General features: G+C 24.0%; 14 protein-coding genes across 14 annotated transcripts; 6 read left to right on the plus strand and 8 right to left on the minus strand.

Moving 5' to 3' along the window:
* The first annotated feature begins 807 nt into the window (after nucleotides 1–807).
* DICPUDRAFT_92230 (uncharacterized protein) lies at nucleotides 808–2,169 on the plus strand. The gene has a single exon (XM_003289044.1). The coding sequence runs from the start codon at nucleotides 816–818 to the stop codon at nucleotides 2,097–2,099; it is 1,284 nt and encodes a 427-aa protein (XP_003289092.1). The 5' UTR covers nucleotides 808–815; the 3' UTR covers nucleotides 2,100–2,169.
* Nucleotides 2,170–2,194: 25 nt separating this feature from the next.
* DICPUDRAFT_98241 (aminotransferase class-III) lies at nucleotides 2,195–3,796 on the minus strand (the record flags this gene model as incomplete). The annotated part of the gene is made up of 2 exons (XM_003289059.1): nucleotides 2,195–3,622; nucleotides 3,709–3,796. The coding sequence occupies 2 exons, from the start codon at nucleotides 3,794–3,796 to the stop codon at nucleotides 2,247–2,249; spliced, it is 1,464 nt and encodes a 487-aa protein (XP_003289107.1). The 3' UTR covers nucleotides 2,195–2,246.
* A 706-nt stretch (nucleotides 3,797–4,502) lies between these two features.
* Nucleotides 4,503–5,651, plus strand: DICPUDRAFT_35109 (uncharacterized protein; the record flags this gene model as incomplete). Its single annotated transcript, XM_003289045.1, has 3 exons — nucleotides 4,503–4,743; nucleotides 4,864–5,112; nucleotides 5,179–5,651. The coding sequence occupies 3 exons, from the start codon at nucleotides 4,503–4,505 to the stop codon at nucleotides 5,649–5,651; spliced, it is 963 nt and encodes a 320-aa protein (XP_003289093.1).
* Nucleotides 5,652–6,177: 526 nt separating this feature from the next.
* On the plus strand, nucleotides 6,178–7,443 carry DICPUDRAFT_79868 (uncharacterized protein; the record flags this gene model as incomplete). The annotated part of the gene is made up of 1 exon (XM_003289046.1): nucleotides 6,178–7,443. The coding sequence occupies one exon, from the start codon at nucleotides 6,178–6,180 to the stop codon at nucleotides 7,441–7,443; it is 1,266 nt and encodes a 421-aa protein (XP_003289094.1).
* Nucleotides 7,444–7,626: 183 nt separating this feature from the next.
* DICPUDRAFT_55863 (hydroxymethylglutaryl-CoA lyase) lies at nucleotides 7,627–9,102 on the minus strand. Its single transcript, XM_003289060.1, has 2 exons — nucleotides 8,998–9,102; nucleotides 7,627–8,932 (listed from the first exon to the last, which is right to left on the minus strand). The coding sequence occupies exons 1-2, from the start codon at nucleotides 9,028–9,030 to the stop codon at nucleotides 7,802–7,804; spliced, it is 1,164 nt and encodes a 387-aa protein (XP_003289108.1). The 5' UTR covers nucleotides 9,031–9,102; the 3' UTR covers nucleotides 7,627–7,801.
* A 1,942-nt stretch (nucleotides 9,103–11,044) lies between these two features.
* DICPUDRAFT_153426 (uncharacterized protein) lies at nucleotides 11,045–11,940 on the minus strand (the record flags this gene model as incomplete). The annotated part of the gene is made up of 2 exons (XM_003289061.1): nucleotides 11,045–11,495; nucleotides 11,570–11,940. The coding sequence occupies 2 exons, from the start codon at nucleotides 11,938–11,940 to the stop codon at nucleotides 11,045–11,047; spliced, it is 822 nt and encodes a 273-aa protein (XP_003289109.1).
* Nucleotides 11,941–12,510: 570 nt separating this feature from the next.
* On the plus strand, nucleotides 12,511–13,109 carry DICPUDRAFT_153427 (uncharacterized protein; the record flags this gene model as incomplete). Its single annotated transcript, XM_003289047.1, has 2 exons — nucleotides 12,511–12,958; nucleotides 13,027–13,109. The coding sequence occupies 2 exons, from the start codon at nucleotides 12,511–12,513 to the stop codon at nucleotides 13,107–13,109; spliced, it is 531 nt and encodes a 176-aa protein (XP_003289095.1).
* Nucleotides 13,110–13,655: 546 nt separating this feature from the next.
* Nucleotides 13,656–15,723, plus strand: DICPUDRAFT_98243 (uncharacterized protein; the record flags this gene model as incomplete). The annotated part of the gene is made up of 2 exons (XM_003289048.1): nucleotides 13,656–13,669; nucleotides 13,743–15,723. The coding sequence occupies 2 exons, from the start codon at nucleotides 13,656–13,658 to the stop codon at nucleotides 15,721–15,723; spliced, it is 1,995 nt and encodes a 664-aa protein (XP_003289096.1).
* A 212-nt stretch (nucleotides 15,724–15,935) lies between these two features.
* DICPUDRAFT_88350 (uncharacterized protein) lies at nucleotides 15,936–17,201 on the minus strand (the record flags this gene model as incomplete). Its single annotated transcript, XM_003289062.1, has 1 exon — nucleotides 15,936–17,201. The coding sequence occupies one exon, from the start codon at nucleotides 17,199–17,201 to the stop codon at nucleotides 15,936–15,938; it is 1,266 nt and encodes a 421-aa protein (XP_003289110.1).
* A 201-nt stretch (nucleotides 17,202–17,402) lies between these two features.
* Nucleotides 17,403–19,418, minus strand: DICPUDRAFT_79874 (uncharacterized protein; the record flags this gene model as incomplete). Its single annotated transcript, XM_003289063.1, has 2 exons — nucleotides 17,403–19,345; nucleotides 19,415–19,418. The coding sequence occupies 2 exons, from the start codon at nucleotides 19,416–19,418 to the stop codon at nucleotides 17,403–17,405; spliced, it is 1,947 nt and encodes a 648-aa protein (XP_003289111.1).
* Nucleotides 19,419–19,696: 278 nt separating this feature from the next.
* On the minus strand, nucleotides 19,697–20,467 carry DICPUDRAFT_153431 (uncharacterized protein; the record flags this gene model as incomplete). The annotated part of the gene is made up of 1 exon (XM_003289064.1): nucleotides 19,697–20,467. One exon carries the CDS (start codon nucleotides 20,465–20,467, stop codon nucleotides 19,697–19,699), a length of 771 nt encoding a protein of 256 aa, XP_003289112.1.
* A 272-nt stretch (nucleotides 20,468–20,739) lies between these two features.
* On the minus strand, nucleotides 20,740–21,472 carry DICPUDRAFT_92232 (uncharacterized protein). The gene has a single exon (XM_003289065.1). The coding sequence runs from the start codon at nucleotides 21,448–21,450 to the stop codon at nucleotides 20,794–20,796; it is 657 nt and encodes a 218-aa protein (XP_003289113.1). The 5' UTR covers nucleotides 21,451–21,472; the 3' UTR covers nucleotides 20,740–20,793.
* A 545-nt stretch (nucleotides 21,473–22,017) lies between these two features.
* On the plus strand, nucleotides 22,018–24,929 carry DICPUDRAFT_92233 (uncharacterized protein). Its single transcript, XM_003289049.1, has 11 exons — nucleotides 22,018–22,034; nucleotides 22,242–22,282; nucleotides 22,506–22,547; nucleotides 22,618–22,847; nucleotides 22,918–23,347; nucleotides 23,410–23,520; nucleotides 23,590–23,778; nucleotides 23,849–24,093; nucleotides 24,162–24,321; nucleotides 24,394–24,469; nucleotides 24,553–24,929. The coding sequence occupies exons 4-11, from the start codon at nucleotides 22,672–22,674 to the stop codon at nucleotides 24,837–24,839; spliced, it is 1,674 nt and encodes a 557-aa protein (XP_003289097.1). The 5' UTR covers nucleotides 22,018–22,034; nucleotides 22,242–22,282; nucleotides 22,506–22,547; nucleotides 22,618–22,671; the 3' UTR covers nucleotides 24,840–24,929.
* A 109-nt stretch (nucleotides 24,930–25,038) lies between these two features.
* DICPUDRAFT_153434 (uncharacterized protein) lies at nucleotides 25,039–26,304 on the minus strand (the record flags this gene model as incomplete). The annotated part of the gene is made up of 3 exons (XM_003289066.1): nucleotides 25,039–25,170; nucleotides 25,235–25,984; nucleotides 26,053–26,304. The coding sequence occupies 3 exons, from the start codon at nucleotides 26,302–26,304 to the stop codon at nucleotides 25,039–25,041; spliced, it is 1,134 nt and encodes a 377-aa protein (XP_003289114.1).
* Between the last annotated feature and the right edge of the window lie 111 nt (nucleotides 26,305–26,415).

Raw genomic sequence — 26,415 nt, forward strand, 5'->3', positions numbered from 1 at the left:
ATTTTTTTTTTAATTTTTAATATCATTATTTTGGAACATATCATTTTATATCCTCCAATCACACAACAATTACTATTTGTGATAATATGAATATTAAAATTGTTTAAAATAAAATAAAATTAAAATTAATAAAAATAAATAATAATTAAAATAATAAAATAATAAAATAATTTGTACCTATATATCCTATATATATATAATATCTAATCAAAAAAAACCAAAATTTTAAATAACACTAATTTTATTTTAATATTATTTTGTTTTTTTTTTATTTTTTTTTTTTTAAAAAAAAAATGAGATATTAATTTTATTTACTTATAATATTCTATCATTATTAAATATTATGAAGTGGTTATATATTTAATTTAATAAAAAAAACAAATAATATTAATAAATAGCAATAATAACAACAATAGTTCCTCCCACATTCCCTTTAATATTTACCAAACTAAAAACAAAGTTATTATTGTATTTTTATAACCCCTCCCCAAAATTAAACTCGCACCCAACACTTTTTTTTTTTTTATGTTTTTTATATTTTTAAATTAATTAAAATTACTTTTTATATATATTTTTAAGCAAATATTAATATAACCAACATACTGTACCTATACTCCAACAATAAAAAGATATTTATTTATATAACTTATAAATAAAATTAGATAATAATATTACACCTATAATATGTTTAAAATAATAGTTAAAATAATAAAAAATAACCAATAGTAAATAAAAATCATTTAAATATATAAAATTATTTTTTATTATTTTACTAATTTTTTTATTTTTTATCTAAATTTAGATAAATTTATAGAATGGATAATATAGTTGCATCTTTATTAGCCTCCTCATTGTTAGTTGGTTTACCAAGTATATTGTTTTTATTTGTATTATTTGGTTATTATTATTTTTTTGTAATGAAAAAAAAAATATCAAACAAAGAATCTTTACCACCAATCATTGGCATATATATAATGCGTTGCATTTATTCACTTACCCAATATTGGGAAATGATTATACCACAACTAAAAATGTATAGAATTGCAAATGACCATATAGTATTCCAGTGCCTTAGTGTAGTGTTTACCCTTAAAGTAATCGATCATTTAAAAGATGGACCATTAAACATTAAACAATTAGCAAGATTAACAAAGTCAAATGAAAATAATTTATTTAGAGTAATGCGTGCTCTAACTCAGGAAAAGTTCTTTAGCTACAATGTTATTGATGGAACTTTTGCATTAAACAACTGTTCAAGAATTCTAAGCAGTCCAGATTTCAATAAGAACCAATCCGATGAAATGGGATGTGTATTTTCAATGCTAGCCTATCCAACTTTTATTGATGCATGGAAATCATTAAAAGAGTGTGTCGAGAATGGTGTAACTGGTTTCCAAAACAAACATGGTGTTAGTTTCTTCCAATATATCGATGAAAAAGATACATATATCAAAAAGATCTTTGACAGTGCAATGAAACAGAGAAATAATGCAACTAAAATTTATGCTCAAATCATCCAGGGCTATGATTTTTCACCATATAAAAGAATTTGCGATATAGGTGGAGGTGTAGGTCATTTAGGCTATCAAATTGCAGGCTACAATCCACACTCACAAGTATTTGTTTTAGAATTAGAGGAAACTGTAAGAAATGGTTTGGATTTAAGTAAAATCGATGAAGTTAAAAGACAACTAATAGAGGAGAAACGTTTAGTTTTCAAAGCTGGAAATATGTTTATCCCACGTTCAATTCCAGCAGCAGATCTTTATATTATGATGCAGGTTCTTCATGATTGGAATACAAATGATTCAATTAAAATCTTATCCTCAGTAGCATCAGCCATGCGAATAGAAAGATCAAATAGTGGAAATACCCCACGTTTATTAATAATAGATTCAATTTTAGATGATAATATGAATGAAGATACTTTTAAGCGTCAATGTATACCAGATATTATTATGATGGCAATTGTGGGTGGCGAAGAAAGAACAAAATCCCAATGGTTCCATTTATTAAAAGAGAGTGGATTAAAATTAGAAACAATAAAGAAATTCAATCGACCACCATTTTTATCTTTAATGGAAGTTACATTAAAATAAAAACAAATGAAATAAAATAACAACTATATAGAATAATTTTAAATAAAAATGTATATAGATATATTAATTTATTATATGTGTAATATTTATTTTTTATATTTTTATTTAATTGTTATACCGCATTATTATATTTATTTATTTATTTATTTATTTTTCAAAGTGTTTATCTAAATTGGTTAAACATTTATCTAAAATTTCGAAACCTTCTTTTAATTCTTTTTCGTTGATGGTTAATGGTGGATTGGTAAAGAATGAGCTCCAACGGAGAAGAGTGTAGAGACCATTTTTAACCATATCTTCTTGTAATTGACCCATTGCTGGGTGAGCTGGACCATTATAACCTACAAAAGGCTCACCTTTAGAGTTCTTTTGAAGTTCAACAGTACCAAATAAACCAAGTGAACGATAACCCTTAACTGTTGGATGACGACTCTTTAATTCCTCTAAATGCTTTTTGAGGACTGGTTCTAATTTTTGAACATTATCTAAAACACCATTCTTTAAAAAGTATTGAAGAGCTGCATAGGCTGATGCTAAAGTGACTGGATGACTGTTATAAGTTGAACCAATACCAATTGGATTCTTCATGAAATAATCGGCAACATGATCACGACAACCAACTGCACCTAATGGGAGATAGGCACCATTGATACCCTTAGCCATAGTAACAATATCTGGAATAACACCTTCACTATTCATAAAACCAAACATTTGACCAGTTCTACCGAAACCATTCATAACTTCATCGCAAACCATTAAAATACCAGTTTCGTCACAAATCTTACGAATACCCTCGAGATAACCCTTTGGTGGTTTTAAGATACCATTTGTACCAGTTACTGATTCGATAAAGATTGCTGCAATTTTATTTGGACCTTCATATGAAATAGTTTCACGAAGATATTTTAATGACATTTCTGTAATTTCTTCTTCATTGTCACCCCACTTGAAACTGTATGGATATGGATCCATGAAATGAACAACACCACTGGCTCCTGGCTCACTATTCCAACGACGTGGATCACCAGTTAAAGTCATTGCACCTAAAGTAGCACCATGGTATGAACGATAACGAGCTAAAATTTTATGACGACCAGTGAAAAGACGAGCCATTCTCATTGCAGTTTCGTTTGACTCAGCACCACCACTAGTATAGAAGAAATGGTTAATATCACCTGGGAAAATATCGGCTAATAACATGGAAAGTTTAGCTTTAACTGGTGTAACAATAGCACATGGATATGCATAAGCAGCTGATCTTAATTGGTCATCGATGGCTTTGATAACTTCTTCTGGTACAGTATGGCCTAAATTTGAACACATAGCTTGTGAATTAAAATCGATATATTTTTTTCCATTGATATCATAGAAATAAACACCATCACCTTTTTCCATAACTAATGCTTTATTTGCTGCTGCTTCAGTTGGATTCCATGAAAATAATGTATTTTCTTTAATTGCTTTAATTACTTCATCTTTACTTAATTCCTTTTCTGCAATTTTTGAATGTTTTTTATAAATTTCTAAATTATAAAATTAATTAATATATATTGATTTTTTTTAAAAAAAAATAAAGGAAACCAATTAAACAATGTTTAATTTAACTTACCATTATAATTAACCTTGTTTGAATATGATCTGGTTAAATTAACTGAATTTAATAATACTGATTTATTTTTTATAGCTTTACTTATCATTCTATTGATGTATGATGGAAAAAAACTAATATTTTTTTTTTTATGCGAAGCGAATGGGTAAAAAAAATATCTTTTAAAAAAATTTTAAAAAAAATTATTAAAAAATTAAAAATCAAAATTAAAAAAAAAGAAAAAGAAAAAAAAAAAGAAATTAAGCTGGTTAATTTTGAATTTAATAAAAAAAAAGTTTAATTATTATAAACCATCCATTTTATAATTTTTTTTAAATAAAAAATGATCTTTTAAAAAAACAAAAAACAAAAAAAAAATTTTAATAAAAAATAAAAAACTAAATTTTAAAATTTTTAAATTTCAAAAAATAAATAATTTTTATCTGATCGAACTCAATTATATAGTATAATATTTTTTATCCATTCCAGTTTAAAACATTTTTTCTACTTTTTTTTTTTTTTTTTTTCCTTTCCTTTCTTTCCTTTTCATTTTAGTTTTCTTTTCTTTTTTTTTTTTTTTTTTTTGTGTGTGGTTTTATTTTTATAAAAAAAAAAATAGAAAAAGGTAAAATCAAAATAATCATATTTTAACATATCATTATCAATATATATAATGTTAAAAAATAATTTAAAACAAATATGTAAACAATCATTAATGATAAAATAAATAAAAAAAAATAAAAAAAACGAAAATTTTTTTTAAATTTTTTTGTTTTTTTATTTTTTATCGTTTGTATATATTACTTGAAATAAAAATGGTAAAAAAAAGAATTATCAAAGCAATACCATTAAATTTTGTACAATCTTCATTTGGAGTATCATCACATTCATTAAAATACAGTAATACATTTAGAAATACAAATATTCACTTACCAAATGTGAATCAACAAAATGAAATAAATAATAAAAAAAGAGTATCAATTATATATATGCACGGATTATTTGGATCATCAGATAATTTTAGATTAACTAATAAATTATTAGTAGAAAAGTTTCGTTATGGATTCTTAGATTTTTTACCACCACTCGTTAGATCACAAGACCCATTTAATCCAATTCAATTACCAACACCAAGTCAAGAGACTATAGACTCATTTTTATCACCCGAAAATTTAGATATAAATGTAGATTTATTTTCCTTGGATATTAGAAACCATGGCTCATCACCACACAGCAAAGAAATTAGTTTAAAACATATTGAAAAGGATTTACAGTATTTTATAGAAAGAATAGTATTAAATAATAAAAAAGAAAAAGAACCCAATTCAAAAATCATATTGGTAGGTCACAGTCTTGGTGGCAAATCAAATATGTTGTATGCATTAAACAACCCAAGTTTAGTTGATGGCCTAGTTTGTATTGATGGTAAGCTATATTTTATTATATTTTGAAAATATATTTTATTTTTATTAACTATTTTTTTTTTTTCAGTGTCACCATCATGCTATGTTGGAGTACACAACCACGACTCAAAATTTGAAGCCATGATCGGAGCATCCACATTATTTGATAATCCCAAAACTACAAAAAATGATATCGATAAAAAAATGCAAGAATTCAATTTAAACAAAGGTGAAAGATTATATTTAATGAACAACTTAATAGAGAATGACAAAAAGAAATTCCAATGGAGAGTTAATGTAGATACCCTTCGTGAAAATCAAGATAAACTTTTGTCATTCCCAAAAATATCAACTAAAAAACAATTCGATAAAAAAGTATTATTTATTGGTGGGGGTGACAGTCATTATTTAAAAAAACCATTCAGAGATTCAATTCACACATTTTTCCCAAACCACGAAATCAATCTAATACCCCAAACATCTCATTTTTGTTTTGCTGAAAAGACCAAACCATTCAACGAAATTTTATATTTATATTTAAAAAATATAATAAATAAATAATCTACTTAAAATAAAATTAAATTTAATAATTTTTATAAAATAAAATAAAACCAAATTATTATTAAATCTTTTATTTTAAAAATAAAAATAAAATTTTTTAAGTTTTATAAACGACTTAATCCACATTTATTTAAATTCTTTCATATACAGTCATTAAAATAAAAAGAAAACACAATCAAATAAGAATATTTTTTTTTTTTTTCATTTTCTTTTATTTAATTAAATATAAATATTTTTTTTTTTTTTGTTTTTTTTTTTTTTGTCATTATTTGTTTATGCCTCATAGATAGACTTTGCATGTACAGTCATAAAAAAAAAAAAATATTTTAAAAAATAAAATTTTTTTCAAATTTTTTTTAAAATTTTTTTTAAATTTTTTTTATTTTTTATAAAAATAATTGTTTTATTTTACTTTTCTATTTATTTTTATTTATTAAATAAAAAATAAATAATTTATTAAAATCTAAAATAATTTTTAAAAAAAAAACCAAATTTTTTAAAATATTAATATAAAAAAGTTTTAGAAATGAAAATAAGAAATAATATAATACTTATTCTCTCTATAACTTTGTTTTTATTATATATAACGATTTCAGTAAAAAGTCAAGCGACAACAAAAAATAAAAATAATAATAATATAAATAGCATAAATAGCAAAAACAATATAAATAATAATATAAACAATAATAATAATATAAATAATAACAATGTACAAAATATAAATAAAAACAATAACAATCTAGTAAGAAGTAGCAGTAGCAGTAGCAATAGTAATAGTAAAAATGGAAAAACCGAACATGAACATGAATCAGTCAAATGTGTAAATAATAATTGTGAAAGAACCTACTATCATTCAAAAGGTGATGGTAATAATATAAATAATATAAATAATATAAATAATATAGATAATATAAATAATAATAATAATGAAATTGAAAATAGCGAAGATTCAAATAGTTATTATTCAGCATCAAAGCATATAGATGGTGTTGACTATTATTATACAAACAATAACGGAGCAGAATCGTTGGATATCAAGGGCATTGATGCAAATCAAATTTCAAATGACTACAGAGATAAACTTATACAAGATTTTAGAGATGCTTTACATATCGAAGGAAATGGTATTGAACAAACAAACTACAACTATGACATTGGTTACCTTTCAAATTGGTATAACAGTTTTGTATCACAATTTAGGGATATTTTCACTCAACCAGGTTCCTCTGATCCAATCATTCACACTGGTGCTTCTAACAATCATCATTACAATGGTTATAATTCTCAATATGGAAACGATTATGTTAATAATGTAGATAATTTCAGATCTATTTATTCTTACGAAAAGAAAATGCTCGGTGAGCAAGAGAAATTGCAACAACAACTGGATAAAACCATGGAAGATTTATACATTATAGATCAACAGGAAATAGATTTAAAGAAAAGAGTTTCAGATATCAACATGTATTATAAACAGCTTGAAAAGAATCCATCTATAAAAACAATTAAAACTATTGAAGAATTGGTAGAAATTGAAAGTGAAAGACTATATCTTTTAGAAAAACGTTTAAAGCGTGTAAGACAAAAATTATTATCAAAAAAAGAAGTTTTATCCTCATTAAATCAAGATTTAAATTTATATAACCAAGCACAACAAGCACAACAACAACTACAAAACCAACAACAACAACAACAACAGCAACAACAACAACAACAACAACAACATCAACAACAACAACAACAGCAACAAAAAAACTATTACCAACAACAACAACTATCACAAGCTGCTTAAAAAAATATAAATTTTATTTTTATATTTTTATTTTTACTTTACCTCTTTATATAATAAAAATAAATAGTTCGAATTTTTATTATTATAAAACCTAAACTTTTAAATTACCAAAATTTTTTTATTCTATTTTTTTTTAAAATGATTAAAGATATAACAAAAAAGAATAAATTATTAAAGCTTTTTAGATTTGTGAATAATTCCTAATTATATATGTGTATAGGAAATTTTTAGATATTTATTTTTTGTTTATTTTTTATATATTTTGTATTTTTTTTAGTTTTTTTTTGTTTGATATGTACAGAAGGTATATGAATATATTAAAATATTACATAAAATATATATATATATTATTACTAAACTATAAAATTAGTTTTGAAGATTGATTTTTTTGATTATTTTGGCTGAAAAATATATGTTGTTTTTCTTTTTCGGTGGACATCTTATTTATATTTGTATTGCAATTAATTGGTATTGATGTATTTGATAAGCTTGGTTGTGATTGTGATTGTTGTTGTTGTTGTACTTTATGAGATAATGCTAAAGAAACCTTTGAACTTGGGGAACGATTTAATAATTTTGAAATCCATAAACTAACACCCATTAATTTTTCCATATCTACATTACAGTCAATACCAAGATCCTTCATCATATATAAAACATCTTCAGTTGCAACATTACCTGTAGCACCTTTGGCATATGGACATCCACCTAAACCTGAAACTGAACTATCTACAACGGAAACACCAAATTGTAAAGAGGTTAAAATATTTGCTAAAGCTTGACCATAGGTATCGTGGAAATGAACAGCTATAGCCTCCATAGGAATGGCTTGTGACATTGCTTGTAAAAGTTTATAAGTTGCACCTGGAGTACCAACACCGATTGTATCACCTAATGAAATTTCATAACAACCTAAATCATAGAGACGTTTACTAACCTCGACTACTTTACTAATAGGAACGTTGTTTTCATATGGACAACCCAAGACACAAGAAACATAACCTCTAACTTTAATGTTATTTTCTTTGGCAGCATCGCATACATCCTTATAACGAGCCATACTTTCCTCTATAGTGACATTTATATTTTTCTTTGAGAATGTTTCTGAAGCTGCTGCGAATAATGCTACTTCTTTTGCACCTGCTTCAAGAGCACCCTTGAAACCTTGAATATTTGGGGTTAATACTGGGAATGATACACCTGGTACTTTTGTAATACCTGCAAATACCTCTTTATTATCTGCCATTTGTGGTACCCATTTTGGTGATACAAATGATGTTGCCTCTATTACTGAAAGACCTGTTTGTGCTAAACTATTAATTAAATGAATCTTATCTTTAGTTGGTACAATTGTTTTTTCATTTTGTAATCCATCTCTTGGTCCTACTTCGACAATCTTTACAAACTCTGGGAATGGTCCAAATCTTTGTTGAAATTTATTATTACCATCTATAATACTTATAAATGTTCTTTTTGTAATATTAATATTCTAAAAAATAAAAATAAGATTAATATATAATTTAAATATTATTTTTTTATTTAAAGATAACTTACTTTATTTGAAAATAACCTAATAGCAGAATTCATTTTTGTTTGTTGTGATAGAAATAATTTTATTTTGTTTTGTTTTGTTTTTTTTTTTAACTATCTATAATAAATATTTATCTATATAGTTAGTTGATTTGAGGTTGATTTATAAAATAATAAAATTTATTATTTGGTTTATCTATAAATATTTTATTTTATATTGGTTTTTTTTATTATTATTTATTGTTGATGCTATGTTGATATTATTTTATTATAATTGTAAAGTCTTTAAATAAGAAAAAAATTAAAGTAGTGGATGTTAATATTGTAATTATTTAAAATAAAATATGTATTTGAAAATATAAAATTAAGAAAAAAAATAGTAATGATAGAAAAATTAATTTATTAAATAATTAAAATTTTTATTTTTTTGGGAATTGAATGAGTTTATAACTTGTAATTTTTTAATGGGGTGTATTAAAAAAAAAATGTATTTTTTAAAAAAATAAAAAATAAAGAAAAAATAATTAATGGGTGTATTAAAATAAATATATTTTTTAAAATTTAATATGTGTGAATGTTGCAGTACTTTATTTGCAAATATAGTATGTGTGAAATGTGGTAATTATAATAAATATTATTATAGTAAATTGTTAACTTTTTTTTTATATGAATTTAAATTTAGGAATGAATTAAAATATGTAAAAATAATTATTATTTTTTTTATGAGTGTGTGTGTATGTGTGTATATATCTGTGTTTATGTATATTTGGGTGTATGGGGTTTTTGCAGGTGTGTATGTATGTGTTAATATTCGTTTTAATTTATAACAACAACAAAAAAAATATTAGATAAATAAACTATTTTTTTTAAAATTAAAATAAATACTTTTTTTTATTTATTTGTTTGTTTTTTAAATTATTTACTTTATTATTTGTTTATTAAATTATTTACTTATTTGTGCTTTCTGTTTATTGTGAAATAAAAAAAGTAAAATAAAAAAAAATAATTATTAAAAAAATAAAAATTGAAAAATAAAATATTATATTAAAAAAAAAAAAAAAAGTAAATTTGAAAAAAATTTTACGTAAATTATCTTTTTTTTTTATTTTTTTTTTTATTTTTTCATTTTGTATTTTTTTTTTTGACTCAATATTGCGATGATGGTTGAATAATTCCAAGGATCCATCGAATTAATTTTTTTTTTTGAGGAGTATTTTTCGTAAAAAGCAACACCATAAAAATATTTTATTTCCTAAAATTAGTGTCATAATATTTTTTTATTTTTTTTAAAATTTTCCCACGCCAATTCATCAATTTTAACACATTTTTTTTTTTTTTGTGTTATGATTTAAAATCTTTTTTTAAAATCTTTATAAAGAGATAGTACCACTAATATTAAGATTAAACTATTTTTGGGGTTGGTTTAATAGGATATTAATTATTAATTTTAAAAAAAAGATATTTTATTAATTCTAAAATTAAAAAGTAAATTGGTTTTAGATATGATTTCTTGGTTTTTTGGTGTTTAAGAAATTTGTATTATATAATAAAAATAAAATAATTGAAATTAATGATGATAAATAAAGTAAAAATATTTATAATAGTAAAGGATTAAATAATAATTGCATTGTAATTATAGATAAAAAAAGATAAAGAAGATAAAAAAGATAAATTTAGATAAAAAGAGATTATAAAGATCAATAATTTACATCATCTTTTTTTAAATAGAAATTAATGTTGTTTGTTATTTTTTGTTGGCTATTTTAAAATGAATCTTTGGTGAAGTGATCACATTAGATCATTACAGCTTTTTAAAATTTTTTATATCTTTATATATTTATATCTTTTTATCTTTTTATCTTTTTATCTTTATTTATGTATAAAATATATCCTACAAAAATATACTAAAGCTTAAATAAATATTAATGATTAGTACATTTGTATTATCAATTATTTTAATTATCAATTTTATATTCTTTTTAAAACTTTTTTTTGTTTTTTTTTAGCCAAATTATATATATATTTTTTTATATATTTATTTATTTATGTACAAAATTATTATTTAAATTGATTATTGGGATGGTGGCTGTTGCAGTTGTTGTGTTTGTGTTGGTGACATTAGGTTTTGTGGTTGTGTATTAATTGGTGGAAATTTATTAAACAATGAACCTATTAATGTATCTAGTCTCTTTGTATCCTCAATTTGTTTTCTGGTATATGTTGAAAGTTTTTGTTTTTCTTGCTGGTTTGAAGGATCGAAATTAAATGAATAACCATTTATAATGTCCCAATTTATTATTGATGATATTTTATTAAATGCTTCGCTTAAATGAAATAGTGATTGAGAGATTCTAGATGTAAATACTTGACGTAAATCAGGTGCTTGATAAATATTGCCGTTAATGACATAATATAGTTGTTGAATGATAACATCTGATGGTGATATTCTATTTTGCTTTGCAATTAGGTAAAAGGAGGGTTCAACAAATTTTGCTACTTCATATTCTAAACCTTCCATAGTTCTAAAGTAATGATATTATAATATTGTTAAAATGTATTGGTTTAAATAAATATTTATATTCATATAAATACATACTTTAATGCAGCTGGGTCTAATCTTTGCATTTTAAGTGTTTCATTATTACAGTTTTTATCATAAAACTGTGAATATGAAAAATAGGTTAAAACTGTATGTTGGTTTAACGGAAACATTTGAAGCCATACAGGATCTCTCCACATTACCTGTGTGAAGTCAGGTTCTTCTTCTAATACTCTTGTATTGTTTGCTACATTTGTTTTTTCGTTATTATTATTGTCATTTTCATCATTATTATTATTATCTTCATTATCTGGATTGTTATTTAAACCACTATTTAAATCATCAAAGTCATCCATCATCTCGTTCGTATTATTATTATTTATATCATCCCCTATTTGACCATTTAAAAAATCATCTGTATCATTCATTATTATATATATTGTATTTGTGTGACTTTTAAAAAATAAAATAAAAATGAAAATTAAAAAAAAAAAATTTTAAAAAATTAATTAATTTTTTTTTTTTTTTTTAAAAAAAGGTTCAAAGTTGAAATTATAATATTTTTTATTTAATCCTTTATTTAGAATGGTTTTTTAATGTGTTTTTATTTTATTATAAATTTAAATTTAAACACAAAAATAATCTATTATAGTTTTATTTCTCTTCCTATTTCTGGTCTTTTTTTATTTTAAGTTTTTATTATATTTTTGGTAAGTATTATTATAAATAAAATCAAACACAAAAAAAAAAATATATTTTATCTAATTATAATTTGTGATGTAATAATTTGCAAAATCATTTAATTTTTTTGTATTAAATTATTTTTTTTAAAATTTTTTATTTTTTTAATTTTTTAATTTTTTTTTCGTTTTTTAAAATTTTTTTTTTTTTTTTTTAATAAATATTTATTATTTTTCATTTATTTGATTTGTTTCGTTTTTTTTTTAATACAACTTATTTTCGTTTATTTATTTATGTATATATATATTTAAAATAGAATGAATATTTCAGATGAAGAGTTAAAGAAATTAATTTCAGAAAATGCTCATAGATTTATGAACGAAAGTAATAGAGCAACATTCTTACCAAATATAAGACCTATTCCACCATACGATGAAATGCAATTTAAAATTATGGACAATTGTATCGTACATGGTGTCAGAGGTTTGGTAATGGGTGCTGGTTTTGGTTTCTTTTTTGGTGCATTATTTACACCAAATTCAGGTTTCAATCCAGAACCAACCACTCCAACACCAATTTGGAGACAAGTTATCGATGGTTTTAAAGAACAAGGTAGAAATGGTGTAAGAAGTGCTAAAAGTTTATCTGTCATTACATTAGTTTACACTGGTACAGAATGTGCTATCGAAAAAGCAAGAGGAAGAACAGACAAATTAAATCCAATTTATGCTGGTTGCACAACTGGTGCAGTTTTTGCTGGCAGAGGTAAATATTTAATCGTTATCATTACTTTATAATAACTCAATACTAATTATTTAAATTCAACATAATAGCTGGTCCAGTTGCTGCTGCAGGTGGATGTGTTGGTTTTGCTGTATTTGGTATGATTATGGATCACTTTATGTCAAGAGATTAAAATAGAAAATTCATAATTTAATAAATAATAATAAATAAATAATAATAATAATAATAATCAAAATAATAATAATATACCACTACTATAGACACACTTTTTTTATATATAAAGTTACATAAACATAGCTTTATTTAAAAATAAACGAATCAAACTTTTTTGTACATAATAAAATAAATAAATAAATCAATTATTTTAAAAATAATATCGATGGATATCCAACTATTTTTTATTTTTTTTTTTTTATGGAAATTATTTCTTTAAAATAGAAATTCAGCATTTTTCCCTCTCAAAATTTAAAATTGAAAATTTTTTTTTTTATTTTTATTTTTTTTATATTTTTTAATTACAACCCAATTTTTATATTGCTATTATAATAATTGCTTTATTTTCGTATCATTTGTTTTTTTTTTTTATTTTTTTTATAATTGTGTTATTAATTTTTGTGTTATAGTTTGTGTGAATTTTATTTGTATCTTTTTTATAATCATCATTTTTTTTTAAAAAGTATATATTCATATACTTACTTTAATTTTTATTTGTATTAAAATGAGAATCGATAGGTAATAGTCAATTAAACTAAATTAATAAAATTTCATATATATATATTAAATCTTTACTTTTTTTTTTATAAAGTGTATCAGGTAGTGTTAAAAAAACAGTAACTTCACCAGTTAAAGCCCAACATTTTAATAAGATCAGCAAGCCAACATCGACATCGACATCACCATCATCAACATCAACATCAACAACAACATCAATTCCAACAATGGTTAAAGATAATTCATTTAGAGCTTTAGATACATTAAATAAAAGAGCCCCAACTGCCCCAAGTAGTGATCCAGTTAATTCATCAATTGAAGTTAAATCATTAAGATCATTCTATGAACAATTATCAAATAAAAATAAACCAACTACAAATACACTCAATAGAACAACAGCTGCAACTGCACTTAAAAAAGTATCACCAAAGAAAGCCACCAGCACAGTTACAACACCAGTAACAGTTATTAACTCTTCTCAATCACAACAAATATCAGCAGCTAAAAGGTTATCAATTCAAAAGAAGCAGCAAAAGAAAGAACAAGAAGAAAGGGAATCTCAGTTAAGGGAAGAAAAAGAACAAGAAGAAAAAGAACAAGAAGTAAAAGAGGAGCACGGAGAACAAGAACAAGAAGAAAATAAAGAAAATCAAAATAAAGAAAACATTATTGAACAACAACCAACTAAATATCATGGTACACCAATTAAATCAATTCAAACTATTATTCCAAAGTCTCCAAGCAAAGATTCTCCAATGAGACTCCACGATTTAATGAAGTCCAACGATGGTAACAATAGTAGTGGCAATATTGGTAGCAATTCGACCACACCTAGCAAAATTGGTGAGATGGCACAAAAGCTTAGAGAAACTGTCGAGGTTTATAGAAATAAAATTTCAAGTCTCGAAGAAAAACTAGAAATTACAGAGGTAGAAAATAACACACTTAAACAACAACTTCAACTTTTAAAACAACAATACAGTATTGACACATGCTCATTAATGGATATTATTAATGAACAAGATTCAAAACTTCAACAATTAATTCAAGAGCAACAAGAAAAAGAAAACAAACAAAAGGAAAAAGAAGCTAATAAAGAGGTTGCCGATGAACAAGAAAGTATAATTGAAAGAGATCAAATGGAATCGTCATCATCAGACAATGAAAGTGAGGAAGAGGAAGATGATAACACCGAATTAGAAACAGAACAAAAAGATAAGGCCATGAAGGATAAAGAAGAAGAAGAGTCAGAATATGAATCATCAGATTATGATGAAGAAGAAAAGAATTTATTAATTGAAAAATTAAAAGAAAAGATTGAAGAGTTAGAAGATGAAAAAGAAGAACTTGAAAAGGATTTATGCGAAGCTGAACAATATGGTCAAGATCTTCGTGAGGATAATAGAAAACATTTAGAAAAGGTTGAAAGCTATAAAAAAGAGATCCATGAATGCCAATCAATGGTTATTTACTATAAAGAACAACTTGAACAACAGATACTCGATTCAGCAATTTATAAGAATAAGCTCGATGATAAGAATAGAGAGATCATGAAATATAAAGAAAGAATTGAAAATTTCGTTTCAATGATGGATTTACAAAAGAAATTAAACGATAGCGCAATGGATAACGAAGCACCATTATCAGTTCCAATTCAATCAAATGCTTCACTTTCACCACTTAACCGTTCATCATCTATGCATTCACCAACTAAATCACGTGATATTGTAACTCCAACTAAATCATTATCATCATCATCATTATTATCATTAGCAACCTCGAATAGTGGTAACAATTTAATGAAATCACTTCAACAACCATCCGGTATCTCAACACCAAATAAAGTTGTTAAAAGACCATCATCAATTAACACACCATCAAATACTTTTGGTAAAAGACAATCATCAACCAATATTACAACACCATCGAAATTATCAAGTTCATTATCATCATCAACTAGATTATCCTCATCATCTTCAAGAAACTCAACAGTATCATCTTATCAAGCTACTGGTAAATCTAGAACCCCAAGAAAAGTTATTCAAAATCCATCTAGTTTTACTGATTACATTTAAACAATAAACAAATCAATTTATTATGGATCATAATAATAAATAGTGTTTTTAAATAATAATAATAATTTAATAATAATAATTTTTAAATATATTTAATTTATATAAACATTTAAAACTTTAATTTAATTTATAATAAAATTATATTCATTTTTTAAATTTAGAATATTAAAATATACACATTACTTTTATTTATTTAATTTATTACATTGTTATTATTTTTCATCATTTTCTTTTTCTTTACTTTCTAGAGCGGCAGTAGTATATTTAATAATATTATTTGATTCGGATATTTCATCACTTTCCCCTAAACGTTGACCATTGATACCTTCTGCATATAAATAGTATTTTTCTAAATCTGGATGGAGCATACCAGCAAATTCACGTACTTCAGTTCCTTTTGGAACCAACATACAATCTCTTAATACAGAACCACCGCTTTTGTCGCATGCTAAACTCTTTAAATTTTTAACTGGATAAACGGGTATAAACTTCTTTAATTCTACAGCAGTTTTAACGGCTAATTGAATACCTGTGCCACCATATCTAAATAAAACCAAATCTCTAAGTTTTTCTAATCTTGCTTGAAGCTTATCATCGCATTGTTTTAATTTATCGTTTTCTAAATGTGTATTAAAGTTATCTTCGCCTTCGACATATTCGATATAGTTTTGTGATTTCATTTTTCTTAAGAAACATTCTGCTAAAGCGCTGCTAGGTATCATTGCATAGTCTGGGTAACGTTCACATATTCTTGAGATGTTCAAATCTGATGTTGATTGATCTACTTTATTTAATACTAAAACAGTTGGGAAACGAATATCTAAAAATGAGTCTACAAATTTATGTAACATGTCTTTATCCCATAATGAAAGATTAATAGGTTCTCTTTGATCAATGTTATCTAATGCTCTTTTAACCAACACTATTTTTGTACCATAACCTGAAAGTTTCTTTTGAAGCATTTGATCGGCTTGACTTTTAGTTGATTGCTGCTTTCTTATTATATTACCCCATCTCTTCCAAAGATTATTAAAGATCCATGCATGGATTTCATCTTTTAACCACTGAATATCGTTAATTGGATCGTAACCTGTAGTTTCTTCACCTTTTTCATTTGTATTACCACTAACATCAACAACATGAAGTAAAACGTGTGCATGACGAAGATCATCTAAAAATTGATTTCCTAAACCTTTTCCTTCTGAGGCACCTGGTACTAAACCTGCTACATCCAACATTTTAACAGGTATATATCTTGTACCTTTATCACAACGGCCATATCTTGGTGAACAGGCATCTATTTTATCATATTTCTTACATGGACATTCTGTTGGATAATAAGTTACACCATAGTTTGGTTCGATAGTTGTGAATGGGTAATTTCCTACTTTAGCTTGTGAGTCTGTTGCTGCATTTAAAAACGAACTTTTACCTGCTGATGGTTTACCAACACAACCAATAATTAATTCGTGTGACATGTTATTATTTATGTGGTGTGTTTATTAATCTTAATATTCATAAAATTATAAAAAGTTTTATTCCAAAATTTTAAAAAAAAAAAAAAAAAAATTTTGAAAAAAATAAAATAAAATTTTTTCGTTATTTAAATTATGATTTTTTTCTCATTATTTATTTGAATTAGTTAAGACTAAAAATGGGAAAATAAAGTTTCGTTTTATTTATTTTATTAAAAAAAAATAATGATTTCCAATTTTCTCGATTCTAATGGCATCTAAATTTTGTTGTTCTCTTTGTTGATGGTACTTTTGTTGTTGCTCATTTTTTTGGTTATTTATAGATTTTGATATGAACGACCCCATTTTATTTAAATGTGGTAATTTTGAAAAAATATCAAAAATTTCGTTTGATGAAGGTATTGCACTGAAATCTATCGAGTTTTTTATTTGTTTAACACAATGTTTATATTCTTTTAAACTATCTTTGAGCATTTTGATTATTTCTATATTAAATTGTGTTGATAATGGAATAAGAGATAGTTGATTTTCTTTGATTTGAATTTCTTTTTCAATATAATCTTTAAATTCGTGATTGTTTGATTTATCCAGTGAGTAGTGCCATTTAAAAATTGAAATCTTTAGCAATGAATTTAAAATAAATTTAAAATCATTTTCATATTCTTCTTTTTCTTTTATATTATTTAAAATTTTAATATTTATTAAATCTATCAATTTCTCTTTATTTTCCATTTTCATTATTTCTTCTATTTCTTCTTCATTATTATTGTTGATCGGTTCTATATTGTTGCTATTATTTTGAATTTGTTTGACTTTAGCTATATTTAAAATAATGTGATCTTTATATGAGCATCCACAATTATAGCAATAACCCAAGATTGATATATTTTTACGCCAATAAACTTTAGATGAAATGTCAAAACATTCATTTGGATGGTTATTGAAGGAGCATACACAACCTTTAATTTTGATTTTGCCAGTGGGTGTGTCTTTTGTGGTGTAAGATTTACAGCATTTCTTATTACCACAAAATAAGAAAGGTTTTTCTAATGGTACAATTTCAAAGCTTGAGATATTTGATAGTAATTTTTTTTTTAATATTTCTATATTGTCATGATTTTCACCAAGTTTTCTATTTTTCGAATCTATTTTTTTTATTGGAATTTGGGTGGCTTCTAAACATTGAATGATTGGACCTCTTAGATTACTTGCTACATTATATGCACTATTAATACAAATGGTATCTTTTACACAATATCCCTCTTGATTTGTAACTCTTTCTAATAGTTTGGCTGTTTCTTTTGATGATTTATCCCATGATTGTGAAAAGATGGTTACTTCATCTTGATCAAAGTGAGCATTGTTGAATTTATTGGCCATTAAAAATGAGAATGATTCATTATCAAAGCAAAATACTCTTCCTTCAGTTGATATATTTATATTTGTTTTTGTGTACATTTCTTTCAATTGTTTATTAAGTACAATCAATCCATTGGAGGGTCGATACATTTTACCACGAGTTTTTGTAAAACAGAAATAAAGGTTCTTTTTGGCGCTCTCGTGAAGACGGGTAAATAATTCAAATATAAAGTATTTGAAAAGAACCGTCGATCTTAATTCGTCCGGGTTAAGTAATAAAAATACACCGTGAAGTTTTTTAATTTTCGAAATTTGTTCTAAAATCATTTCGAAGTTTTTTGAATCTGTATTTGAGCCTCTAATATCACCAATACCAGGGGTATCATAGAAGTTTATGGTATTATTTGGTAATTTAATTTTATACTGTTTGCATTCTTTTGTACTTGTTTCGCCATTATTTGCTTTTTCATTTGGTTTCTGTTGTTGTTGAAGTGGTTTTCCTGCATTAAAATCATGTTGGATATAATTTGAATCCATTATTTTAATATTTGTAGGTATAGGGCATAAATTTTCTAGTGTTCCATTTTCAATTGCATCGTTTAAATTTTCAAATGATATGTAGTTTAATATGGAGCTTATAAACGTAGATTTACCAACTCCAACACCTCCAATTATTAAAATATTTATTTCTTTTTGATGATGCTGATCTTCTGAGTCGCTGTTGCTACTGACACTACTACATTCTAAAAGGTCTTCATTATAATGTTTTATATCATCATATAATATTTCTGTTAAAAAATATAATCAAAAAAAATTAATTACTAATTTTTAAAAAAAAAAAAAAAAATATAAATTACCCATATTTCTACAAATAAATAATTAGTGTTTATAAATTTTTTTTTTTTTTTCTATCCTTTTCTTTTTTTTTAAAAATGAATGGTTTAGGACAATTTTTTTTTAAGTTTATAAATTTTAAGTCTCTTAAATACTTAAGAAAAATTTTAAAATTTCTTTTTTTTCTTCAAATTAAGTTTTTTTTTTTTATTTTATAAAAAAAAATTATAAAAAAAATAAAGAATAAAAATTTTAAGTTTTTTTTTTTTTTTAAGAAAAAGAAAAATAAAATTTTTTTATTTAATTTAATTCAATAAACCATTTGGTACATTTCTATTATGTTTTATGTATAGAGCTTTTATTTCCTTTTCGATTTCTTCTTTTGAAACCAAAGAATCATCTTTAAATTCTTTTCCTAGCTCTATACTTTTTGAAATATCTTCTAATTTATCCCTAAGATTCATTAAATCAAGTCTATAGTTTTCAGCATTAGTTCTATCTACACCCAATTGTTTAATATTTTGATTTTTTTCATCTTGAAGGTTGAGTAGTTGGATCTTATGTGCAGTGGCTACCTCAATTTTTTGATTTAATGCATCTTCATCTGCTTGAGTTTTTTCTAATGAGGCATTTAAAGTTTTAATATTTTCATTTAATGCATTAATTTTATTTGTTACCTGGTCGAAATCACCTTTGATCTTTTCGACTAAACTTGTTATTTCTGCAGCCAATGGGTCAAGCTCTGCCATTTCATCCAACATCTTTTGATATTTATCAATTTCAGCTTGAAGTCTTGCAGCTTCTTTACTACTTTTATCAATTTCATCTTGGAGATCCTTTAAAGTTGATTCATCTTGTGCCTTTTGTTCAGAGTATTGATTTAAGTTATTTTGAAATTGCTGCTCTTGTTCTTCCAATTCAACTATATTTGATGTTAGTTCTTTTAATAATTTTGATATATTATCAATTTTTTCTTTTTGAAGTGTAATTTCTTTATCTACATTTCCAATTTCATTTTTGATAATTGGTAATATTTTTTCTAGAAATAAATAAGTTTGTTGTATGGTTGATGTCATTTTTTTTTTAATATAATTAATTTAAAAATATAAAATTTGTTTATTTTTTAAATAAAAAAAAAAAAAAAAAAAAAAAAAAAAATTATTGTGTATTTAAAAATACCAAATTAAATTAAAATAAAATTAAAAAAAAAAAAAAATATTAAAGGTTTTTTTTAAACAGCAAACTGTTTAAAAATCTCTTTTGGCGAGATCTATGGTGAAGATGATAAAAGGTTTATTTTATAAAAAAAATATTAATTCCCAAAAAAAAGATATAGTTTTAAATAAAATTTAAATTTTAAAATAAAAAATAGAAATAATTATTTATTTATTATTTTATTTATTTAATTTAATAAACCTTTTGGTAGATCTTTTCCATATTTTGAATATGCCTTTTTGATATCATTTATAATCTCTTGTTGAGTGTTGAGCATTTCATCTTTGAATTCAATATTCATTTTTATGGTTTCTAATAAACTTTCACAACGACTTTTGAAATTTTTTAGAGATAAACGCATATCTTCAATTTTTGTATGTTCAATACCTAAAGATTTGATATTTGCTTCACATTCAGTTTGGAACTTTTCAAGATCGTAGATTTTTCTTGAAATTTTATCAATGTTTTCATTTAATTCTCTGTCTTTTTGAGCTGATATATCTAATGATCTTCTTAAACTTTCCATTCTTTCTTCTATAAATTCAACATGTTTTTTTAAATTATCAAATTGATGAGTAAGTTTATTGTAGACCTCCATGGCAAGTACTACCATTGGGTTCAAGCTTCCTAGTTCATCAATAAGTCTTTTTTGTGCATTGATTCTTTCAACCAAAAATTCAAGTTCTTTTCTGCCCCTTTTCATTTCTTCGAAAGTTGATCTAATGATATATTCTTCTTTTTCTCTTCCTGCATCTAAGTGGCCCAATAGTTGTTTAAGATCATCTTTTTGTTTTTGAATATATACAATAGTTTGTGTATTTCTTTTTAATTCATCTGAAACCATTTCAATTTTTTTAATGCAAACTTCAATATCCCTATTGGTTACGTTAATTTCCTCAGAAATAACACTGAGTGCATTATTTAAAAATGAAATTAATTGTTTCTTTTTTTCTTCACCTGACATGTTTAATTAAATATTAATATATAAATAATAAAACATAAAATAATTTTTATTTATATAAAAAACTGATTCATATATTATTTTAATTTAATAAAAATTATCTGTACAAACAGTTTAAAAGGATATGATAAGATCTTTAACACCCACGCACCGATTTTTAATATTTTACAAAAAAAAAAAGATATTATTATTATAATGAGCTTTTTATGGTACATGATAAATATTTATATGAAAATATAAATGATTATATTTATATAATTGAGATGTTGGGTTAATAAAACTGCTCGGACTTCTTCTATATTTGGTGTATATATTTTTTATCCACTTTTTTATTTCTTTTTCTTAATAAAAGAATTTATCAAACTCCATATTTACTTTTATCTTATCTAATAGATCTGTACATTAGTAAATTCTAATTTTGTTTTAAACTTTCCAACTGACAATAACTCTTATTTAATATCTTTTTTAAACTGTTTGGATTTTTTTTTCATTATTGATGATTCGTTGTAAATTGATTTAACTTTCCAAATTATTTCATTTATTTTTTTTCTTTACTCAAAAATATTTTTCTTTTGTTGTTTGGTTGCAAAGATTTAATATACCCCATTTTTATTATTATTATTATTATTGTAAAATTAAATTTGTATATTTTTAATTTAAAAAAAAATAAAAAAAGAAATTTTTTTTTTTTTTTGATTTTATTAATTAAAAAAAAAAAAAAGCAGTTTTTTTGTAAAAAACCCACAAAAAAAAAAAGGGTGAACACACAAAAAAAAAAATAAAAAAATAAAATTTTTTTTCCTACATTCATACATACTGTTTCATAATAACAGGGAAATACAATAAAACTCACACACAATCTTGATTGGTTATAAAAAACTGTTCCCCCCAAATGAAAATTTTAATGTAAATTGTCAAAGATTTTCAATTATTTACAATAAAAACAATCTTATCTTTTAATTTTTATATTTTTTTATTTTGAATTATTTTTTTTTTTAATTATTTATAAACAATAAAAAAAATTTTTTTTATTTTTTTTTTATTCACTTCATTTCAAACAACAAACAAATAATTTTTTTTATTTCATAATATATATAATACCTAATGTCTGTTTCAAAAAAAACACAACCACTTGCCTATTTCTCTGATGTTGAAAACTGGGATGATATCAAAGTAGCTGTAAAGGAAAACAAAACTGTAGAAACTATTGTTGAGAGTAACCTTAAAACCTATGTAACTATCAATGTATCCGAGGCTATGAAACAATTAGCAACTGTAGGGTATGTATTATATAATTATGTATTTATTTTTTAAATGATTTCATTCTAAATTAATTCTTTTATAATATAGTGACCTCTTAAAAATTGCCAATGCTGCTTCAAAAGGCTTTCCAAGCAGTGTACCTATCATTGAAATTCTCGGTAGTTACCAAACAATGATCAATGATACAGTTAATACAACCTCAACTTTTGTAATGAACTGTATTGATTGTATTAAATTCTACAAATTTGCTCTTAAATTTTCAGAAAAAAATAAACTTGCAAAATCAATTGAAATCATTGGTAGAGCCGCTGAAAAAGCTAAAGAAATGGCCTTAAAATCAGAAGAGTTAGTTAAAAAAGCTGAGAATCTAGTAAAATTATCAATGGATGCTTTAAAAACCGCCACAAGTGACCATGTCAAATCTGTCGACGAATTAAAAGCAAATGAAAAGAAACAAGCTGAATTAAATGCTGCTGCTGAGGGTCTTAAAAGTGAAATTGAATCTTTAAAGGGACAAGTAAGAATAGTATATTTTAATGTAAACTTAGTTATCTTGTATTAATATTTTTAATTTTATAGATTGATGAAATGAAAGAATTAGCTGACAAGGCTGGTAAAGAAGCTGCTGAAGATCGTAAAATGTCCTATATCGTTAGAATAATTGGAGCTGTTGCTGAACCACTTTCACAAGTAAGTTACTCATTCTTAATAATTTATTGACCCTAAAAAATATTAACCTTTTTTTTTAAAAAACACAAGCTTGCTGGTCCAATGATTGCTGCATATAGTGGTGCCCCACCAACAGGTGCCATTAAGAAACTTGTTAATGGTGTCAAAGGTGATGATACCAAAGAAGATCCAAAGGATGATGCTGCTACCAAAGTAACAAAGAAACAAAAAAAATTAAAGAAAGAAAAGAAAGAAAAAGAAGAGGAATTAGAGAAAAAAGTATAAAGAATATTTTATATAAATTAAAAAAAATAAATACTAATAAAAAAATAAATTTTAATCTATATAGGAAGAAGAAGAAAAGAAACTTGAAACAAAAGAAAAGGATGGTACCATTACAGAAGATGAAAAGAAAAAAAAGAAACTCTTAAAAGAGCAAATTGATGACATTAAAGGTGCAATTGAAAAACTTGGTACCAATATTGCCAATGTATCAAATGAAATTGCTACCGAAATGAAAGAAAATGCTGCAAAATCTCAAGATCGTGAAATGGAATATAGAAAATTAAAAAATTCATACCAAGATTTACAAAGGTAATTAAAACTAAAGAATATTTTGCACTAATTATTTTCTTAAAACTAATTATATATTTAATATACAGAACTGCCAATGCTACATTAGCAAAGAACTTAAAAGAACTTCAAAATCTTTCAAAAGAAGAAAATCATTTAGAAGTTAGTATTAAATCATTAGAAATTGTAATTAATACCATGGGTAAAGTTAAGACAGTCTTTGAAAACACAAGACTCTTTTGGTTACAAGTATGTATATATAAATTTTTTTCAATAGTTGTCAAATTACTAATAAAATTTTATTTAATATAACTATAATAGGTTGAAGACCATTGCAAACGTCTTTCAAAGATTTCTGCTATTCAAGATATGAAAGAATTAGCTGAAGAAGATCCAGGTAAATATTTTGTTATTTTTTTTTATACTAATATTCCATTGACTATTAATATTAACCTATTTTATTAAACTAACTATATATAGACGAATTAGTTGATTTCCAAAATGAAATTAAAAAATCAGGTATGAGTTGGTTAGCTTTAGCCTTTGTCAATCAAACCGCTGCTACCGCAATCATTAGCATAAAGGGTAACTTTGATGAAGTAATGAAAAACCTTCCAACAAGAGATGAAGCCAAAAAGATTGTTCAAGAGTGTACTGCACAACTTGAGGCAGAATTAGAAAAAGAAAACAAAATAATCGATGATACCAAAGAAAAACTTAAAACCACTCCAATCTCAAACCCACTTGTTGAACCAGTTAAAGCCTAAACTCTTTTTATGGTTTTACACCATTAAACCATTTTAATTTAATAATTTTATTTTTAATAAAAGTATTCATTATTTTTTGTAAAAAAAGAAATATTTTCACTATAACTATAGATTTTATAGTTTTATTTTAATTTTATTAACATTGTTTTAAATTGTACAAAATACTGATAGAGCGAAGCAACATTGTAAAAGATGCTTATTAATGCTTCCAACCAACTTCGTGCCCACCTTCCATTTGTGGCTCTAAAAAGCCTCTAAAAAATGTACCATCAGCAGACCAACGTAATCCATAACCTTGAATATTTCTAATTTCTATAATTTGTATATTATGCTATTTTAAATGTTTGTTAATATTATTAATATTAACTACCTTTATTAATAAAAATAAAACTTACTGGTAATAAATGTATATTTATCCATGCAGGCTCTGCTAAAATTTTTATTAATACAGATTCGGAACGTTTATTTTTAACTAGTTCAGGACCTTTATCGCTACCCCAAAATGAATCTTTTGATCTAATTGAATGCTTTGATAAAGCTTTCGAAGAGACTGTCAATTTTGAATTTGAACCTGGAATATTCAATAAATTACTTGATTTTATTAATTGAATGGGTCCTGGTAATAACACAGTATCCAATGATAATTTAGTTTTTCTAATGCTAAATAATGTAAGTAAATTTCTATTTGTTAAATTTTTAAAAAAGTTTAAAATAAATTCCTTTTTTTCTTCTTTACTACCATTACCCCATTTATTATTTATAAAATCTACAACCGAATCACTTAAATTTTCAAAATAAACCATTTCATTTTTTTGACTATCTTCATTATCATTTTTTTCTTCTTTATTACCATTATTGTCATTATTAGTGTTATTACTATTATCAGTATTACCATTATCACTGTTACTATTATCGCTGCTGCCACTATCATCCAAATAAATATTATTTTTTTCTTGTTCACTTTTTTTTACTTCATTTAAACCGTACAATGGTTGAAATTGTATTGGAAATCTTTTAATTGTTGCCCAGCTATGTAATACCAATCCAATATGTTTATAAAATGGTTTTGGTGGATAATAAAAACCTCCATTTGATAATTGATCAAAAAACAACTCTGGATTTTTATAATTAAAAATATCTTTACACTATATAATCAAATATAAAGTTTTTATTGGTATTTTATTAATAATTAATATATTCCACCTATATTTACATTTGGCTCATTATTAAAAAATACATCATCATCACTGATTTGGTCATCTTCTAATAATTTATTTAATAATTCTTTATTTATAATGAAGTTGTTATTTGTGTTGGATGCTTCACTATCTGTATTAATATTTTCTTTTAAAACATCGAAAATGATTGTTGATATTTCGTCGAATAGAATTTGGTTAAACTTATAATCACTATTTTTATTATTACTATCCATATTATTACTATTATCAATATTATTAATATCCATATTTTAAAATTATCTGTAATGCTATATTGAAGTATTTTTAATTATAAATAATCTGGGAAAAAAAAATGAAAATTTTTTTTTCTAAAAAAATTAAAAAAATTTTAAATTAAA

Source organism: Dictyostelium purpureum (assembly GCF_000190715.1).
Source record: "Dictyostelium purpureum unplaced genomic scaffold DICPUscaffold_160, whole genome shotgun sequence".
In the NCBI taxonomy this organism is placed as follows: Eukaryota; Evosea; class Eumycetozoa; order Dictyosteliales; family Dictyosteliaceae; genus Dictyostelium; species Dictyostelium purpureum.

Bases quoted from the DNA above. Each gene is read 5' to 3' on its own strand.
- DICPUDRAFT_92230 (XM_003289044.1), top strand. From the start codon at position 816: ATGGATAATATAGTTGCATCTTTATTAGCCTCCTCATTGTTAGTTGGT.
- DICPUDRAFT_55863 (XM_003289060.1), bottom strand. From the start codon at position 9,030: ATGAATTCTGCTATTAGGTTATTTTCAAATAAA. The intron at 8,933-8,997 runs GTAAGTTATCTT...TTTATTTTTTAG, and splicing joins TTAGGTTATTTTCAAATAAA to AATATTAATATTACAAAAAG.
- DICPUDRAFT_92232 (XM_003289065.1), bottom strand. From the start codon at position 21,450: ATGGTTTCAGATGAATTAAAAAGAAATACACAAACTATTGTATATATT.
- DICPUDRAFT_92233 (XM_003289049.1), top strand. From the start codon at position 22,672: ATGTCTGTTTCAAAAAAAACACAACCACTTGCCTATTTCTCTGATGTT. The intron at 23,348-23,409 runs GTAAGAATAGTA...TTAATTTTATAG, and splicing joins TTGAATCTTTAAAGGGACAA to ATTGATGAAATGAAAGAATT. The intron at 24,094-24,161 runs GTAATTAAAACT...TTTAATATACAG, and splicing joins TCATACCAAGATTTACAAAG to AACTGCCAATGCTACATTAG.